The 13599-nt window shown below is 33.9% G+C and overlaps 1 protein-coding gene across 7 annotated transcripts in view; it reads right to left on the bottom strand.

The window, feature by feature from the left end:
• ASPH (aspartate beta-hydroxylase) overlaps positions 1-13599 on the bottom strand; it is a 113723-nt gene that overhangs the window by 84061 nt on the left and 16063 nt on the right. For 6 of the 7 annotated variants that reach the window (XM_041473731.1, XM_041473735.1, XM_041473736.1 and 3 more), the window contains 2 exons: positions 13013-13162; positions 10899-10967 (listed from right to left, as the gene is read on the bottom strand). In XM_041473731.1, the coding sequence (XP_041329665.1) occupies positions 10899-10967; positions 13013-13162 (219 nt within the window). Of the gene's footprint in view, positions 1-3970; positions 5047-10898; positions 10968-12232; positions 12278-13012; positions 13163-13599 lie in introns of those variants that run through there. The other variant, XM_041473738.1, reaches the window with a different exon arrangement.

Below are 13599 nucleotides of genomic sequence, written 5' to 3'. Positions count from 1 at the left end.
ATTGCAAAACAAAAATAATAGGCAAAAAAGCTCTCCATTTTTGAGCAGTTTCCCATATGTTGACAAAAAACATTCTCATATTGAGAAACCTGGCACGTGCAAATACTATTTTATTCACTTAATAATCCTGAAAACTTTAATAGTCTTGCCAGACAAAAAGCTTTGCCACATGAAAAATTTCCTTTAAGTCAATTTCTCCACAACCTCTACCTGCATAAACACTTTTAACCTGCAGCACCAGGAAATAAATGTAAGCTAATTAAGGTGGTATCCACTTAGACGTGAAAAAGGGAGAGGCTACTTTGCATTTACTGCAGAAAGCACATGGGCCAGGTTAGCACTAAACAGCTGACAGCACTTGCTACTCTTCTGTAATTTATGCAAACCCTGGATAACAGAATATTAAGTGTCAAGTTTTAAAACACCAGGGCTGGTGTTCAGACTCTTGCCTTAATTTATGATGTTGCATCAAGAACCTCTTTAGCCACACAAAAAATTAGCAAAAGATGTTAAAATTGCAGTACCAAAAGAGGAAATACAAATATGTAAGCCAAAATCATTATTAACATTTTTTTCTCGCCTTTTTCATTTCCTTTTCCAGAAGAACCGCAAGTCAGAAAAAATTATGATTGTTTGTATATCCCCCTGCACATAATTATTACTATGACTGCATTTATAATATGCTATTTAGATACACAAGGCCATCTGCTAAACAAAATTAGTTTACTGACAGAAAGCTAACACCCACTTACCTTTAGCTGAGCTCAGAAGCATGTAACTCTTCAAGTGCAAGAGTTTTACATTCATACAACTATCATGAAAACCCCTCAAACAACAAAACACCAAACTTCAGTATATTCTCCACACGTTGATTTAGTATCTCTTGCTTATTCAACTGCCTAATGTCCGAAGAAAAATCCAGATCAGATACATGTGGCAGAAAGCATTTTTGTTCCCTGAAGTCATGGATGTTTATGCTGCATCCTGTATGAGCAGATGTAAGAATCCAACAAGCAAAACTTTTATTAGCCTCATCTTGAGACACACATCCTGACTGATCATGAGGAAGACAATACTTAATGTATTTCATGCTACCATGACATCATTACAATAGCTGCTTATCTGATGGAAACCAAACAGGGAATACGGTAACACATCTCTCCAAAATGACTGACCTGTACACAGCAGCTTTCCCCAGCTCCCAAATTACATTTATAACACAGGTGGGTTTTACCTCTCCCATCTGACCATAAAATGAAATTAACATCTTTCTCATGCTTCAATATATTCTTCTTCCATGCTGCCATCTAAATGCAACCTATATCAATAACAGGTATGAAAATTTGATTTATTCTACAGACAGTCAATTGAGGCTAACTAATAATGAAATTTTTTGAAGGGGGTGGGGGGAAATACTGGCAAAAATTTTTGCAATAAAAATTTTAACAGATACGCAAACAATCTCTGTATTCTTTATTCTTTTCAATTCAAAGTTATTCTATACATTATGAGCATTGTGATTTCTCTCTGCGATATAACACTCTTTTACCTTCAAATTAAATACTGCTGAAGGTGGTCACAGAAATCTGGGGTTCAAAGCTTCCAAAAGTTTTCAGCCATTTCAGATGTATGGGTATTAAGGGTTAATACCCTTAAAAATCCATTCTGATTAGTATCACAAGAAAGCAAGCAAAAGCTTTGCTACGAAGGTTAATGCAGTATTTTGTTTGAAGACTGGCAATTAAAACATCAAACATTTACCAACAAATGACAAAGTAAAACAGCTCATAGATTTCTAAAAAAGCTGGACAAACTGGAAGACTACAATTTTAGTCACAGATATTTATTTCTGGCATTCTGAAAACTTAATATAAATTAACTGTAAGGAATATGAGGGTATCTAATGAAACCTGCATGTCCAATTTAATATAGAATCAGTAAAGTTTCATTCCTTGCTAGGTATAAAACCCAGCAAGTTCCCATCGCTTAAACAATACATTTTTCCACACAAAAAAAACATTGTTTGCTACTAATTTTCTCCTGTTTTAAACTCTCAAACCAGAAACCGCAGGAGAAAGCAGCAGCCTTGCTCTCCAAAATAATTATTCTAACATAATAGAAGGCAAAACGCCACAGCTTTCAACCCACACTTTTACAATACTTTAAAAAAATTAATGGCTGTGTTTTTATAGTCACGAACAATCAAATTAAAAATCTAGTTTTCAAGTTCCTCAGCTAATTTCAAACTATTTGGGCAGACTCACAAGCAAATTGGGATACTGTTCAGTTTTCTTTGCTTATTTGCACGTCATACTCAGCTTAACCTTTTTTTGCTTTTAAACGCCTTTTTTAAAACAAATGAACAAACAAATAAAAAAGCCTGTCATGCTGATATCATTAAATATTCAACTAAATCTTATTACCATCCGTACTAGCCAAGTTCTGCTTGTAATCACAACCATTAAGAGAAAACCAAACTCCTCTACCCCAAACTTCCAGAGAGAACCACAGGTGAGGATTCAATTGTTAACCCCACAGGAACAACCCCAGGCAAGACTGAACACTTCTGAGAAGACTGTTTTCCAGAAAGGAAGTACCCTACAAAGATATGTGCCTACACTAGATCTTTGCATCCACTCCTCACCCCTTCTCCCCTGACAAATTCTTCATTCCCACTATAATTGTTTTTGAGCAGATGCCTACACACTTAATAAAACCAAAAAGGAAGTTGCGTGATATCGAATCAGAACTGTTGCCCACCTTTCATATCTGCGGCCCACATTAAACAAATTCACTGTTTATTGATCACCTGTCTCAGTGCCTGTAGCTTTCTTGTGGTTCAAGCAATCCACCTCGATTTCACCTGAAGAATTTCCAGTTTATCAATTCATTTTTAAAAAATTTTGTATAAACTTCATAATACAGAATTCTTATAGCAGATGTTTCCCTTCTCTTTCTGGCTATCTAGTTCCATTGCTGAAGCATGTACAATAGATTTCAATGTTCCATGACAATTTTTTAATTCACATTGAGAGGTATTATTATCCCAAAACAGTGATGAAACTCTTATTTCTAATTCAAATATTCTTTTAATTAAGAAGAAATTCTTCTTCTAAATTAAGATTTAAAAAATTCTCACACAAAACAAAACAACCCAAGCTTACTTATTTCCTACATCGCAGACACCAAGTTTCTTGCACTTGCTAACAATTGCTGAGTAATATTCCAGATCTACTAGCATTTATTTTTATAATGTTTAAGGGTTTATTTATTTTCCTTGCCTTACACTTCATATATCTTGTTTTAAAAAACATTAAATTTATATGTTGTTAGCTTTCTTATATCCTAACTCCCAAATATTTGGAAGAAAACGTGACCAATGCTCTCATGGCTCTCTTTAATTCATAAACCTTGAGTAGCAGTATTAGCCCATCACAATATTTCACTTGCTTAACACTAGCACATTTTTATGACTTTGAAAAGATTATATAGTACTCTGAATTGGATGATCTAGAGGAAGTTTTTTTTTTCAAACAGGCATGTTAAATTGCTTTAAAAATGGCATGCCAAAGGAAGTGAAATTTTATTTATTTTAAAAAGAAGTTAAAATTTCAGCCTGCAACTACTAGTGTTTAAACTTGGGTATAAACTTCATATAGGAAACCAATACAAACTTCAGCAAAGCAGGCATTATAAAAACCAATTTGATACAATTTTAATAGTAATTTGAGTACATTGTTCATATTTTAAAAGGACAGCTCAGTTTCAGCTTTTGACACCTGACACAAACTGCAGGACACAATTATAAACTGCCCTTTCTATACCAGTAACTTCATGATAGCAGACAGAATTCACATACATGGAAAGTATTTCTGGAACAACTGCCATAAAACAGTTTCACAAGAAAAAGATTTAAATTTGCAAAACTACATTAAATACTTCAATTTCTCAAGGAATATGAGACATTAAATTCTAATTTTCAATTAATCTTTAATATATTCAGTATTACAGTAGAAATACATAATCATAGCTTCCCACTTCCACAGAAGGCCCACCTTAAAAACTAAAAGGAATTTGGAACAGCCCTTGTGATGTGATTGTCATATTAAAGAAATGACTGAAGATTTAGTTTGAAAACAGACAAATCAGCGGGAATAAACCATATGACAGTGTAGCTTCTGAATACATGATGTTAGCTAACTTAGAAATAAACGTTTCTGTAGAATTTTCAAGCACTTATAAATTAGTGCTTTTCTTTGAACAAGTAAAAAGAACCTATCTGCAAAACCAGTGAATCACAAAATACGTTATTTATTAAAATTATATTTCACAAGAGAATTATCATTGTCATGACTATATTAAGGACTAACATAAAAATATGTATTTACAAAATGCAGTCATGCTAGAACACCTTTATAATCAAGGCTGTTACAAAATGCTTCAGTTAATGTTTGCTAGAAAGACAAATGTTATAGTGTTAACAGTAGAGATTATTACACTTAAGCTTTGCAAGTTTTGTGCACAAAATGCACAAATTGAAGCACATACAGAAACCAACTACACAACCACAGATACACATTTTATTCTACATATTTACACACCTGCATAATACTTGCCATCCTATCACAAAAATGGAAAAATTATTGAAAGGCTTTCAACTACTGAAACAGCATTGCATGGCTAACTTTAGTTCAATCTTTAGAGTGTCCATTTGGGAGGTTCCCCTCAATGCCATAAATTCTTGCTATATTAGGGTTGATGATTTCATGGACATTTTCAAAAGCCAATCAAATTAGTCTTTCAGTCACTGGTTCTGTAAATCCAAAATAACACAAGTCTTTTTTCCCTGAACCCCTTCATTCTGTGACGTACCATCAACATCATCTGCAGCTTCGCTCTCTTCTTCTTCTAGTATTTCAAAAGGAGTCAATACATCATAGAGAAATGAGAGAAAGCCATAAAACCAATCAGAGCTTTCCTCTGCTAAAATATTAAGGACTTCCTCAAGGGAATCAATATTTTCATTACTGCCATCTTTGGTCAGGCCTATACAAGAATAGAGGAAAGAGAGAGAGAGGGAAGGGGAAAAAAGAGACAGCAGTTAGGTGGAAAGAGGAAACTGTAAAAGGAGGATCTGTGAAAGACATCTCTTGTCATAGACAGAAGTCTTTCAGGAATGCTAACTAGGAAATAGAAGGATGTTAAGAAAGTTGAATCTTTCCAATACAGACTATAATTTGTGCAATAAGCATGCAAAATATTATGCCAGAATATTACTAAAAAAAAAGAAAAAAAGGCAATAGTTTTGCTTTCCTTTCTTCCTAGTCCTAAAACTAAACCCATTTAAATTTAGGTTTTCTGTCACAGCATTCACCTTTAGACAATTTTTTATCAGTAATCTTTTACTATTTTAAAATTACTCAAGCTGTTTTCTTTATTTTTTAAAACATTATGTTCAATTTTGAGAGCTTGCAACTGATGGCCAAGAATAACATTTAGAAGTAAAGAGTATATAAACAAACTCGTCACAGACACATTAAGGATAACATTCTTATCCATGCAGAATTTTGATTTTGCTTAGAAGTGAGGATTCTAATTGCTGGATTTGCAGTTTGTTTACTTTGCATTTTTTTAACATGTTTCCCAACCTATTTTTCTATGACAGATTTCTATATGACGCACTTGATCCTCAGGAATTATTTCCACGTCTGAGGATATATAGAACACCAGATAAAAATGAGTATGTAGCCAATACAGGGTATAAGTTTTGTTATATAGAAAACCTAAAGCATGATAAAGAGCTAAAGTAGAGGCGGCCAGAACAAAAAAGAGTCAGCTCATCACTGCCAAAGACCCTAATATTAGAAGTTACTATTTTATGTTACAAGACCTACTATCTAAATGGCATTTCTAAAGTGCAAATAATCCACGGTTAATGCTTTTTCCCCCTCCTGTTTTTGGGGAGGTCTTGCCTAGTTTGCTTGGGTTGTTTAAATTAAAATCGCTGTTGTACAGTTGTTACTGTTTGAAATAACATTTCAAATTTTCCATTCTAGGAAAAGCACAACAGAATGACCAGGCAACAAAAAACAATCACTGGTAGGCTTTAAAGCTGCAGAGGGAGGAATTTCCCCGACTTTTAACCAGAACAAACCTTTCATTTGTTTTGAAAAGACAAGCAGAAAAGTGAGCTAAAGGTGAAGACAGGTTGTTGAAACATAAAATTAAGTGAACGTGTTGCACATGCAGATTACAAAGCAATATTAGATGCAGGTTAATGAAACATTCAAGATAGAGAAGTTCATGGCAGAGACATTTAACACATTTCAACATGTTTTTCTTACAGCACATAGTGAAATTATCAATGATAATTCTGAAGAAACTTCCAAGTCCATGATATTCCACATCCTTGTACCTGGATTCCAGAACCTCTACTTGAGTGACCAGCCATTCTCTTTAACTTTTCACTGGATAGCCCAAAGGTTTAAAAATGACAGACTGAATCCAGGAGGCAATCAAGGTATTATAAATATCCCTCTCCAACTTCTTCCATGGCTTAGTTCTATAAAAATTAAATTTTATAAACAACTTTATGCACAGTACTCAATTATTCTAATTTGTTTTCAAAATTTGGATAACACAAGATATAAAGACGTAAACGGAAGTAAGGATATTTATTGAAGAACAAAATCTCAATATAAGAATGGAAACTTGAATCTAAAAATCCTGAAATACAATCTAAGTTATAAATGCAGAATTAATACTTGTGTCATTCTAGTCTGTCAGAATCTCATAAAAAAACAAAATGGGGGAAAAAATAAAAAAATCCAACAAAAGAAAAAAAGAAAAAAAACAACACACTACTCCCAAAAGACCTCAAGAAGTCATTTTGATAGACACATATAGAATCATATAGATGTCCCTGTTATTGCACAAAGTCAAGAATAAGACTTTTGGGCAATTGCATTTATAAAACTGAGTACAGCAGCATATTTTCTTTGAAAATATTAGGACTCCAAAAGGAACCACAGAAATTGGAAGAATATGTCTTACAGTCTTTGTCCAAAAAAAATCAAACAAAAAACCCTAAACCTTTTGTTTACAATTCTTTGCAAAAATTATCCAAGATGAAGATAAAGCCTTGAATTTAACAAAATAAACCCAAGAACAAAACAAAAAAAAACCCCTCAGGCAACACTTCAGCCTGAGTTAAAGAAAAACCACAGGATTTTGTATGTTTATCTTGCTTTCTAAGAAAGAGTACAGAAAAAAATGCCAACTGATTAATACTCTGTTTTTCATCTCCATTCACCCCCATAATCAAGAAGAACTGCTTTTCAAAGTAATAACTGATAAGCTCACAAGAGCAGCGTAACAAGTATCTGAAAACAGTGACCAAAGCAGAGCAGCCATACTCTACAAAAGCATGGACTAGAAAGATACAGCTATTTTATTTCAACAGAAGTCTTAACATGACAATTTAAATTCAAGTGAAGAAAGGAGTCAAAATATGTCTGTTCAACAGTTACCACAAGCAGTAGGGCACAAGACTTCCCTACATGCATTTAACAAGATAAAGCCTTTCTTCTCCTGCAAACATCTCTTCTTATGAAAACGAGCACAAGCCAACCTTTAATATTTGAAAGTGCTACAGCAGAACACGAGAAAAATAAGAAAGAGCATGAAACTTATCCTAAACAGCTGAACTGTGCAAAAGCATTCTTTTAACGTCTATTATCTCACTACAGATTTTTTTGAACATGCAATCTCAGCGTGACTGCCTGCAAACATATTTTTCTACTGTAGGTGAACCAATGGAAAAGAAGATTTCTTACTTGGATTCTACTGCTTATTACCATTTGACTGCTGACACACGAGGATGGGGTTTTGCCATTTTCTGCATAGCTGGACTACTCTGAACAAAATGCACAAGAACAATAAAAGGTTTGTTTTCTGTAGCTGCAGTTTCAAAACTGTACTGACTACTGCAACCATTTCAGGACAATTTCTCAGGATATTGTTGCTTGTTAAAAGGGACAGAAGTACAAGAAACAGCTTGGCTCCAAAGTGACTATTACAACAGACACTGGTAGCCCTACACATGCTACTTTTTTGGTAATACCACTAAAGCCACTGCTGCACTGTACTGATTTAAAGCAAGGTCAGATGTGTAGCACTCCCCCTAAGAATAACACCCTTCCGAGAGGAATCAGAGTGAAGTGGACAAAAAATGGGAAGCAAAGCACTGCAAACAGCAGCCCCCAAAGGAGCAGAGTACAAAGACTCTCTTCCCATTACCAGAACGTCAGAAATATCTGTGAAAAAGACAAACTCTGCAAGATAATGGCAGATTAGCTTCAACAAGTTCACATTTCCACCACAGATAATTTTTTTATAAATGCTACAATACACCATAATTACTTGGGGTTGGTTGACTGTAGGGGTGTAGGCAGTTCGGTTTTTAACTTCTCTTACAAGGGGAGTAGGGGAAGAACAAACTTCTCGCACATCCTTTTGAAAATTACTCAAATCGCTCAAGAGAGCCTAATGATGAAACCCACTTTGATTCTAACAAACAAAAAAGAACAGATCCTATCATGCCTTATAGAAACAAGAAATAAAATAATAAATATTATTTATTCTATTTAGGTATGGCCAAGTACTACAGAAAACTATGAAAAACATTATTTGAAATACAAAATAAACTCATGCTGGTAGAAGCATTTCTCAAAGTGTTAATTAAATTAATTTAAACTTAAAAGATATTTACCATTAATATGAAATTCAATCTTGAAATTTTCAGTGAAAACTACAAGTTATGGAAGTGGACAACATTAAACCACTGCACATATCACAACTTCAATACACAATACTAGTGCTGTAATAGCTAAAGAATGGAGGAGAAAACAACATATGAATTCCTATCACTAAACACCAAACTGCAGTAATTCCTTTTGTACCAGAGAAACCACCTGCTGTTATGGCAGTCTGACCCAGAAAAAAATCCCAGAAAGTAATAAGCCTTCCTAACAAAATCCTCACAAATAAAAGGAGCTTTGCGCTCAATATTCAGAAAGTAGGCTTACTATTCAGTTTCCTTTACTACAATGACTTAATTCTGGAAGACAAATTCCTCTAGAGGGAATCCAGTTTTCCAGTTTCTGCATCAATGGAATAATTTCAGTCTGCATTGTGGTGCTCATTTTTTATTTCATATTAAATTTTAAATGTAAACAAGCACAGTAACTTACAGGGAAGTTCAGTTAATAATATAACATGCTTGTTATTGGAAAAAATATCTTTTTACATTCATAATTTTTTCCGTGTCACAAAACTTGAAAATTTATAATTTCTTTCATACTGCAAAAATTATCTCAAATTTAAATGAAAATAAATCCAATTTCTAAGCAACTTTTCAAAAATAATAAAAATAAATTTTGATCTGTGACCTTTTAAGGTCACATTTGAAGTACAAGGTTTGAATGCATGATAAGACAAGCTTAGAATAGAAACACTTTCATGTACTGGCAGAACTCCAAGCTATATCAGGCTGCATAAAACAGAGATGGAACAAAGAAGCAGAATGTTTCTGCCTGTATAAGACTGTTAAGAAAAGGATATCCAGTTTCTATATACTACATAATAGAGAAAGATTAGGATTATAATTATACCAAGTATTATATTAGTCACCAATTACAATTAACACCGAATCTGTAGCTCTGTAGCCATTCAGAGTGCTGGGATTCTTTGGAGGGACTCTCATATTCACACCACTGCAAATTGATTCAGTTGATTACATGAGTTTTCTATAAACCATGAAGGGATTAAACAAATGAACATACATCCTCCCCAAGACTTGCTTGTTTCTCCAGATAAAAGTAGGAAAAATAAAATTATGACAAGCTGATTTTTATGGAGTATGAATTTGAAACAGCAAACCATAACATCCTAATTTACTACTGATAACTTGGACTAGTTTGATACATTCCATTTTGTCCTCTGCTCAAGTGTTAGTTACTGTGCTGGGGGGTTCATTGCTTTGTTCATTTGTTTAATTCTACAGGTTTGTGTACTCAGCAGAGGTTTAAATTTGAACAAACAAACTAAAATAAATCTAAAGAAAAGTAAACCTAAGTAAAATTTCCACAATTAGGTATGCAAGAAGTATCTATCCAAGGCCTGACTGAAGCTGAAGAAGGCAGTGCTTTAAAAGATGTAAGTACACAACAATACCATAAAGCATGTCTAGAGATTGAAATATTGAAATTTCCCTTTGAAGATACACAGTGAGCAGAAAGGCATCTCACAAATTACAAGGAACAGAAGCCTAAACCCAGTGTTTCGATGGCAGAGAAGAAAAATTAATGTCATATACTGTTTCTGACGGGCAGAAAAAATGAACAGACTTGTGAAGAAGTCAGAATAGAGGAAAGACAGTACAAAAAATACACTACACAAATAGTCATCTAAGAAATACAAAGGCACGTTTAAAGTAATTTTAAAATGGACCTGGCTTAACATAAACAATGTTTTCACTCTAGACCTAGAAGCATCTTAGGTCCTGCATCTGATAAATTTATTGATTATCACAACCATCTTTCAACATTCAGTACAGTAGCATCAACCACCTAATTTCAAAATCATCCTGTAAGATTAAATGCTTTCCACTAGCATTGCTACATTAGAAGAAAAATAACAAAAATTGTTGTCAGATAGACACCCAATCCTACAACTTGCATTAAAGAAAAAACCCATCACAATGAAATCAATTTAAGTTTTCAAACTAGGAAAAAAACAAACAAATGAACCAGAAATATTGTTTTGACTTAAAATAAAAAAGCAAAACATGAACATGCCAACTAAATTATACAGATTGTTCCACCTGTATCTGTACTTGCCTAGTAATACTTTAGCATCTTCCACATCAAAATCTCCATCTCCATCAGCATCATATATCCCAAGCTTGCCTAGAAGTGCAAAGAGAGGAAGAGAAGACAATTAGGGATTTGGCCATTTGTGTCCAGCACAGTTTTCAATGTGTGATGGTTGACTGTCAATGTTAGGTTGTTACCACATGTTTTTTAATGATCTAGCTGTAATGTTCTTAACCACATTTTAAATTTTCTGGGAAATACTACAAATATTTCAAGTTTCTTTCTGTATTTCCTGCACTTGAGACCAAACACAAATTTGTCTTTTTTCTGCGCTGATTTTGCAGATGGTAGATTTAAAGCAGGTCTGTAATATGTACCTGGCATGGACATGTTTCACTCAGAATACAATTTAAGTTCACAAGAAACATTCAACAGGTTTGAGGGAAAAAAAAATAAAACAAAAATTTGTAAAATAATGGCCACTTGTTTTCTGATTACATGTTTCCTGCAATTCTAAATTCTCAGAAAAGAGATAACTATATAGGTATATAGTTTTTAGTGCCATGTTAACAGAAAGTAAGCAGCCTACTTCCCAGACAAAGGAAAACCATTCACAAATTCTACCAACAACTGTATAACCTTCCATGCAGACAGAAAAATTGTCCATCCTTTCATGTAAGACTAACAAATCAGTTTTCTCACTTTTTGTTTTTGAAACTGCAGCTCTATCAGCCCAAAGTTTATGCAAAAGGAGAACTCAGTTTCTATTAAAAGAGAATTTTCAGCATAGAAGCATGGTATCCAGGATTTAAAGTGTCCTGGGACCACCAAACTAGTAAAGAGTTATCTAATTATAGGCTTAATAAAATTCAGACACAACTTTTAACAGGATCAAACTCTGCAGAGCTTGTAGAACTTTGTGTCCTTGTAGTCTGACAGTTTACTACACTTTGTCATTCTCTAAATGGAGGTAGAACTTTCTTGCTATCAAAATAAATGAAATACAGTTCTTAATATGAAAAACTTAGAACTTCTAACTTAGAAAATTAGAAAACAGTTTTGTGGAAGAAAAAATTCAGACTTGGGTCTAGAATAGAAAAATATGGAAGCAACACATCAGAAAGAAGCCATATCTGTTTATGGATAAACACAGCAGACTGGTGCAAAAATATAACTCTCTAGAAATAAGAATGATATCATCTTCAAAACCATGAAGAATGAGACAGATGAGAAATGGCTGAGCTTCATGTCATTGCAGAAGAAGAGTAATTCTTAAAAAAAAATTAAAACCATAATAAAGTAAACCAAAACTTTCAGCCAAGGGACTGAAAAGCGAGTTTATTTCTCTAATATCCTACCTTGTAGGACCTCTGACAAGTTATAACGGAAATCCTTTGCTTTGGCTGCATGCATGGTAAAAATACAAAAAACATTATTTACATCACTAGACCCAGTTAAGTTTCAAACCAGAAGATTTTTTCTGAAAAAAAATCAGTCCAGATTTAAAAAAAAAAAGCATGTACCAACAGATTCGTAAATTTTGTAAAGCAACCAGTGCAAAAGTGCATGTTGAATCCTACAACATCAGGGAAGAAAACAGCTGTACCTACAGACATACACCTTGAAATTTGAGACATTAATTTGTGACTTTAAATATTATATTAACAGTACTGTCTTAAAATTGTCATATTGAGATAGAATTATCACCACCATAAGCTTAAAACTGAGGTCATTCAACATCTCACTTGTGAGAGGATGACGGATCAGTTGTCCTGACCCTACAGGCATCACAGTCCATCAGAGCACAGCTAACATTAGCTGCCTGCTTTCAACCACTGCTGCGAGTTTCTGAGAGCTTAAATTCAAACTGCATATTTAGCTGACCTCTCAAATTAACTACAGTATACATGCTACAAAGACATCCTACAGGAGGTTAATACCCTTTTATGAGAACCCAATTTTAACATCATAATAGTGCTCAGCATTAAAACATACATTTTGAACTACACTGCCTTTTCTTGTAATGTAGATAATTTACAAACACTACAGTAGACATATCAATCTATAAACATAAAATGGCATTCATTTAATGCATATCATAACATTATTAAAAAAATCTTAAGATTTAGAATTCTTACCTAGAACTTCTTCATAATCTACAAGTTCAAACCAGACAACTGCTACTGATGTCCAAACTCCCAGCAAAGCAATTACCATAAACCAGGTGAAAAATGAGCTTCCAGAGAGGCCTTCTTTCTTTCCATTCTTGCTTCCTCCATGCTTAGTCTCTGTTAAAATAAAACAAGAAGCAAAAATGGATGTAGGAGTTAGAAAATTATCACTGAGGATACAATTATAAAACTTGGTGCTTATGATTACACAGAATACAAGACATTTCAGCAACAATGATGGGTTGTTGTGAAGTTTTTTGATTGGTTTTTTTAAACTTTCCCACCTTTACTTGCTTTCCATTTCACTGTGAATTACTGTGAGAAACTTGATGATTACATAAGCAAAAGCTTCATAACCAACCAAACACCAAAAGCCCCCATATAATTTGTCTTACAAGTTAGCTGAAAATTCTGCCTTGCTCCCCTTTGATGGCTGTTTACAGAGCTTCACATTTTTGAGATGCTTTGCATTTGTTCCCAGACTGCCACCAGAGGCCAGTGTGACCAGCAGAAAAGCTTTGCAAGAGAAACATTTCTCCTAAATCGAGCTTCAA

Source organism: Pyrgilauda ruficollis, unplaced genomic scaffold (genome assembly GCF_017590135.1).
Source record: "Pyrgilauda ruficollis isolate IOZ18807 unplaced genomic scaffold, ASM1759013v1 scaffold30, whole genome shotgun sequence".
NCBI classification, from domain to species: domain Eukaryota; kingdom Metazoa; phylum Chordata; class Aves; order Passeriformes; family Passeridae; genus Pyrgilauda; species Pyrgilauda ruficollis.
Note: the sequence above shows the minus strand (reverse complement) of the source record. Positions and strands in the feature narration are given on the sequence as shown.